This window comes from Triticum urartu, chromosome 6, assembly GCF_003073215.2.
Source record: "Triticum urartu cultivar G1812 chromosome 6, Tu2.1, whole genome shotgun sequence".
Classification (NCBI taxonomy): domain Eukaryota; kingdom Viridiplantae; phylum Streptophyta; class Magnoliopsida; order Poales; family Poaceae; genus Triticum; species Triticum urartu.
In genome coordinates, this window is record NC_053027.1 from 228,927,140 (window position 1) to 228,934,313 (window position 7,174).

A 7,174-nucleotide genomic window follows, 5' to 3' on the forward strand; every position below is an offset into this window, starting at 1 on the left:
CGTTCCAGCAAAAAGTCATGAATACCATCACAGTTTTGCCATAGTGACATCTCTGGCAAAAAGCCGCGCCCACCGTTGCTTTTTAGATGTAGCACCGCCAGCCATATGTTGCAGTTCGTCGTCCCGTGGTTGTTGCATTGTCGTCGCCGCCCATCGTGGGTTGCAACGTCTTGTCAGTGACCGTAGCATCTGCTATCATCGGTTGCAGCTTTCGTCATCCATGGTTGTAGCATTCTTCACCGTCGATCGTCGTGGGTTTGCATCTTCTTGTCAAACGGTTGTACCTCCTCACTGCGCTGGTTGCAGCCTTTGCCGCACTTCTAACAAGAAATGTTCATGGTGGTTGCAACAATTTTTCATCGTGGTTGTAAACCCGACGTCTGTCAGTTCTAGCAAAATTCCACCGTGGTTGTAGCCCCAGTGTCGATCGGTTCCAGCGCATGGTCACCGCGTCTCCAACATCGAGCTTGCTGGTCGCAGCTCCGGCCATCGTTGGTCGCACCGCCTGGGCTTGCCAATCGCAACATCTAGTGCATGCCCCGTCTAGCGTGACCATGGCCACTGTATCTAGTAGTCCTCTACACGAAAAGCGAATGGGATATTGAAGTACACAGGGCCCAAAAAAAGCATTGGGGGTTGGTTCTGCGGCGTAGGGGAGAAGTGCTAGTTAGTAGCGGGGGTAAGGGGGGAGGGGGTGGCGTGCGAGCTCACCAGCGGCGGTGCCTCACCGGGGGAGGGGGAGAGAAGATGGTGAGAGAGAGAGAAGAAGAGGGGGAGGAGGCCGGTTGGGTGGCAGGGGAAACAAGTGGACGAGATGGATGCTGGAAAAAACAAGGAAGAGAAAGAGCCAGGGAGGATGTGCGAGAGACGCGCGATCCCTGGCAATCCAATGCATGACGCGCAACCGGCCAGCCGGCAGGAAACTCCCCTTCTCCCTTCTCGCTTTTATTGACTCAATAAGTTCTTGCTAAGTGATTATCAAATAGTCTCTTCTATATATATATATACTTTAAAAAGAACGCAAGGTTTTGTTGTCCACCTCGTCACTCCCCTCTCGCCTTTTATCGACTTACTGAATAAAATTATATTTTCTTTGGCAAGACAATAAGTTCTCATTAAGTGGTTATCAAATAAAATCCTAAAAATTATTCAGATAGTTAAATCAAATACGTGATTTGATAAATTATTTAGACAATCACACTAATATGAAAGATAATCATGAGCTAACATATTATAGAATATTTATACCCGTTGCATGCACGGGCAATTATCTACTCCTTCAACTACCAAAATGTCATATATTTAGGAACATTAATCATTTATAAAAAGGAATCTATGTATGGTCCTAAACAGTTTGATCGACAACTGTTGGTGAACTTTATTTACACGGTACAGCTATCCCCATTTCCCCACTTCTACCGATCCCTCTCATCCGCCGCCTTCCCTTCTGCCTCACTCGCGAGCACCCGAGCTCGCCTCCTCGACACTGCGCTCCTTTCCCCTCGCCAGACCTGGCCGCGTCCACACCGCCCCCGATCCCTCCCATTCCTCCTCCCTGGCCGCGTCGACTGCCCGGATCTCCGCGCCCAGATCGCCGGGACACCCCCTCCCCTTGAGCATCTGGCGTCCTGACCGCGCCGGACTCCTCACTCTCGGAATCCGGGTAAGAATAGATTTTGTATGCTGCTAACTTGTCACTACGTACCATCCTTGCAATTAGGCTGTCAATAACAGATTCATGCACACTATATGTTGCCCTTCCTTTGCTGAAATTGATATGTTTTACTTCTTGCTGGCAATTTTTTTGAGTTATGTTAGAGAGGGGCTGCAGATAACTTTGAAACGATGAACTTATGATGCCAACAGAAAACCATAACATGCCTATTGCGTCCCTTCAGGGCTGTTTGCTTGTACCAATGCTTACCAATGCTTAGCATGATCTAGGTTTTTGTTTTTTCGATGGTTTATTATTCAAGGAAAGGATAACTAGCTGAGGGAGCAGTCATCGTAGTTGTTGTAATGTGTGGGTACATGATGTTCATCCTAAGAAACACCCATGTGATATAGCTACTCAATCAAACTTGAGATATATCTATCACTATTTTTTTCTCTAGAATACGCACTAGTGTGCGTATCATGCATTAAAGAAGGAGAGGGGGGGGGGGGCATCCACCAGTGATCAGAGTTTACATGTGGCGAGCAACCACCGTCGCCGTTGAGGGTGAGGCACCCTCGAAGACGATCTTGTTCCTATGCTTCCACATCTCCCAAAAACACAAGGAGATCATGGTGATGACGTCCCTTTGCCGGATCACCGTGGACGAGCAAGTCGTGAACCACTCTGCAATGGTGTCCTCCTGGCATGGTGCCCATCCTGGTTTGCCCAATGCTGCAAGCACCGCGCTCCACACCGATCGGGCGAAGACACAGGTTAGCAGAATGTGATTAATTGTCTCCTTCGCCTGATCGCAGAAAGGGCAGGCCGTCTGGTGGGGAAGCCCTCGCCGTGCCAACCTGTCCGATGTCCAGCATCTATCTCGGGCCACTAACCAGTTGAAGAAGCGACATTGCAGAGGGACTTTGGACTTCCAGGCTAGAACCGCATAAGTAGCCCTCTCGAGGCCCCAGAAGTTCGCCGCGTAAGCCGATCTGGCAGAGTAGTGGCCATTGTCTTCCCAAGCCCATCTAACGGTGTCTTGCGAGTCCGGCGCGAGCTGTATCACAGCGGTCGCCGACCAAAGGGCCAGATACTCACGAAGGGTGGCCTCATCCACGTCTGGGCCAACGCTCATAGCCCAGCTACCATCCGCCAGAGCCTGCGCGACGGTCATAGTCCTCCTCGTTCGGCAAGGCACACTCTGATACAGGTTCGGCGCAAGCTCTTGTGCCCTGTACCGTTGATCCACCTGTCCTCCCAAAAGATCGGTCGATGGCCATCGCCGACTGTGGTGAATGTAGCAGCTTGATATAATCTCATGGCAATATGGCATATATCTATCACTATGATGGCACGAATTTCTCTAATGAGCTGAGGGTGACAATTGTTGCGGGACAGCCTACATGTCATAAGTGCTTGGGGAAGTGAAAACCATTCCACCATGTCATATAAATTTCTCTAATGAGCTGAGGGTGACAATTGTTGCACGAATTTCTCTAATGTGCTGCTGGAGTGCTGAAGCCATAACCGCCTGGTTTGAAACAGACATGGGATCAGTGAGGTGGTAAAGTGAGGGGTTTGCTTGGGGAAGTGAAAACCATTCCACCAGCCAAGTCGAGGCATAGTGGATTTCCAGTGGACAGGAACGGACATGTGAAATTGTGATGGAGAAGGAGAAGAGGAGAGTGGGTAAGTGGAGTACTATGGTGTGTGACAAGTGGGTTCTCAACTGAGCTGGGTATGATTATCCAAAAATACCTGTCTCACGCTATCAAGCCCGACACCACATGGATCTCATAGTAACCTATCATATACAAATCCCACTAATTCTCTAAAGCTCATCTGGAGCAATGCATGTCCACATGGGAACCCCAAGTTAAAAATTAATTACAAGGCGTCAGGAAACTCTTAATTACCAATACCTAATATTGTCAACATCGACTCCCATTTCCAAGTCAAACTGAATGATTTATATTAAGGCAACACAGATCAAACTGTCCCTAAGTCAGACAACAAACATGATAGCTTTTTCTTCAGTGGTATTCCAGACATTTTAAACTTTGATTACAGCTCAGATAGCAAGCATCACTAAAAGCCAGTTCAGCCACTTCTCTGGGAGCCAGCCAGAAGCCACTTCTGGAGAAGTTTTAGCCGCCCAACATGCTTGTCATATAGTTGAAAGTTGCATGTTCTATGACTTTGTTCCCTGTGGGCTTTGCTGAATTTGATATTTACTGCATGGGTTTGCAGTAGACGGTTGGTACATGAAGGGAAAATTCAAGTATAGTTTAGAAAATAGACTTTCTCTATGCATTTATATTAAGATTAATAAAATTTGGGCTTGCTATAGCCAATACTTGGGAGGAAAGCAATGTATAATTGGGCTGCACATGGTTCTTGATTAGAGGGCAATCAACACCATCATCATCAGTGTAGAATATGTGATGGTTAAGTTTTTTAATCTGGATCAGCGACCTGTAAAGAAGCAGGGAGTTGAATTATGATTATGATTGGTATCTAAAGATGACATTGGTTTTGACCCATATAGGCTGCCTGCTTTGTAGTTTCTTTTACTTTCAGTTACATGGACCATATGTCTTGAAATGAATCTTCTCATGGCACCCTAATGAGTAAACTGCAGTTCATACCGTTCATCTTGGGAGATCGACTGGTTGTTGGGTTATTGTTAGCTGTCCTACTAGAATACTCAAATTTTGTACTGTTTGTGATGTGTTGAGGACTTGCTGTGGAGGTTATTTTGTGTAACATATATTGTTCAAGGTTTAGAATATGGGTGTGTGGTTATAGAATCTCTGGTTCAGATTCCCATAGCTTGCTGTAGTTTATTTTGGATGATCTATTTCTCTTTCTTATTACAGGATGTAAATAACTGGCAAAGAAAGTTGCTTTTCAGCTATTTTCCTGTTATGTCCGTTTATGCAATTCGTGTCTTACTCGGTGTTTGTTTTTGCAGGTGGATGCTATTTGCAGGCTGATAAAGACAACTAACTTTGTTGATCCTGTGGGCAAGAAGTATGATCCGGCCCAGCTCCAAGGAGTCACTTAATTATGACAACAATAGCCAGAAAGTTTATCCTCAACCCATTGATGAAAATATGAATCAGAACATGGGCAGTATGATTGGAAGAATATTCAACAACATATCCTCTTTAAAGGCTGCATACATTCAGCTGCAGGAAGCTCACACCCCATACGACCCAGACAAAATACAAACTGCTGATAAGCTTGTCATAGATGAGCTCACAAGCCTTTCAGAACTCAAACATACTTACAGAGAGAGAAATCCTAAGCCAGTGGCAGCATCACCGCAAGATTCACGCTTGCTTTCTGAAATACAGGAGCAGCAGAACTTGTTAAAGACATACGAGGTCATGGTAAAGAAGTTCCAGTCCCAGATCCAGAATAGAGATACTGAGATTATCCACTTACAGCAGCAAACCGATGAGGCCAAACATCGGAAAACAAAACTGGAGAAGAAATTGAAACAAAGGGGCTTACTTAACAAGGAGTCAGAGGAATCTGATGAAGAAGAGAGCTATTTCTCTGTTGAGCTGACACCAAGCTTGTTTACATCTACTGCTGATAATGCATACCAATCAATACATGAGTTCTCAAAGCCCTTGATCAACATGATGAAAGCTGCAGGTTGGGATCTTGATGCTGCTGCTAACGCGATTGAACCTGATGTAGTTTACACAAGGAGAGCTCACAAGAAGTATGCGTTTGAGTCCTATATCTGCCAGAGAATCTTCAGTGGTTTCCATCAAGAGAACTTCTCGATCGATGCTGCTAATGCCACTGTTTCCAATGAGGCTTTCTTCCATCAATTCCTCGCAGTACGAGCCATGGATCCTTTGGATGTATTGAGCCAAAACCCAGATTCAGTTTTCGGTAAGTTCTGCAGAAGCAAATACCTATTACTTGTGCACCCAAAGATGGAAGGTTCTTTCTTCGGCAATATGGATCAGAGAAACTACGTCATGAGTGGCGGGCATCCAAGGACACCTTTCTATCAGGCATTTCTCAAGTTGGCGAAGTCCATATGGTTGTTGCACAGGCTGGCCTACTCTTTCGACCCAAAGGTCAGGGTCTTCCAAGTGAAGAAGGCAAGCGAGTTCTCGGAGATTCACATGGAAAGTGTTGTGAAGAACATCATCTTGGATGAGAATGCCGAGAGGCCTAGAGTCGACTTGATGGTGATGCCTGGTTTCTTGATCGGGACTAGCGTCATACAGTCTCGAGTGTACCTTTCTGGTGTGAAGTGTGCCGACTGATAAGTGTTAGGGTTGCCTGAGAAGATTCCGGGCGTTTCACACATCCTGCAAGATCATCGTACATCTTGTATGTAATGCCGCCTCTCCAAAATGTTATTTGTATGAAATGTGGTAGCAACACCTTTTCATAAAAAACATAGTATGCTTTGGTCATTCGAGGACTGTAATGTGTGCTTTGTCTGTTTTGTAATATATGTAAATCCTGTCTTTGGTCTACATATAAGTTATGAAAAATTGTCAATGTGGTGTGGATGTCGCTATCTGTATGGTGATTGTACAGCCATTTGCAAACTGGCATTCAGTTCCTCATTTTGGTGCCCAATCTGGCTTTTGTACTGCCTAATAATGATGATACTCCATTTGTATGGAGTAGTATTTTGTTTGTTCTATACTGCATTTGTAGCCAATGTGTAGACGGAATGGGCATCTGCAGCAAATTGTTTAGGACACACTGGGTATGATCATTTGATTTTGCTGTGCCAGTTACTTCATGGATCTTTTCCATGTAAAAAACAAAAGGGTCCTTAGCGAGCGTCGCTAAGAGCACATCGTAAAGTAAACTAGAAGAGCCAAACCGGTGATCTTCCCAGAATTGATATTTTTCCATTTCCAACTTTCCATTGATATCCCATTTTGGCTGCTTTAGCAGCTCATATGAGACTGGACACCCTTCGAGAATGGAGAGGCATTAGTTGGAGAACAAGAAAAAGTATTAGGGTTCTGGGTTCTATATTTAAGATCAATGACCTGCTCCCAAATCCTCTTATCTGAAAGCTGGTACCTCTTGATCCAGGAGACAAGAAGGCATAAATTAAATTCTGACATGTTAGGGATTCCTAGCCCACCAAACTCTTTTCATGGACACTAGATCCCAGTTAGCTACACTTTTTCCTACATGTAAAAAGAAAACTCTTCTCCTAGCCCGTCACAAATTGTTAATGGGAATTTACCCAATCTACAACACAAAGTTTGTGCAAGAGGTTGGACTTCATCCTCATCAATCTTGCATCACACTTGTTAAAATTAGTTCTCATACCAGAGATTTGTTAAAAACAAGATAAAACCCATTTGCGATCTCTAGCCGACCCAATGTCTTTCTCTCAGAACAAGAGAGTGTCATCAGCATATTGCATATTGACTACTCCAGTAGGCAGCTTTTGGAATAGACCTTCTATCTACCCAGTTTATGCAGCTTTAATAAGCACAAACAACGGACAGTTAA

General features: G+C 44.9%; 1 protein-coding gene across 1 annotated transcript; it reads left to right on the forward strand.

The window, feature by feature from the left end:
* Nucleotides 1-1,395: 1,395 nt before the first annotated feature.
* LOC125512672 (protein GRAVITROPIC IN THE LIGHT 1-like) lies at nt 1,396-6,193 on the forward strand. Its single transcript, XM_048677767.1, has 2 exons — nt 1,396-1,660; nt 4,630-6,193. Exon 2 carries the CDS (start codon nt 4,693-4,695, stop codon nt 5,950-5,952), a length of 1,260 nt encoding a protein of 419 aa, XP_048533724.1. The 5' UTR covers nt 1,396-1,660; nt 4,630-4,692; the 3' UTR covers nt 5,953-6,193.
* The last annotated feature ends 981 nt before the right edge of the window (nt 6,194-7,174 follow it).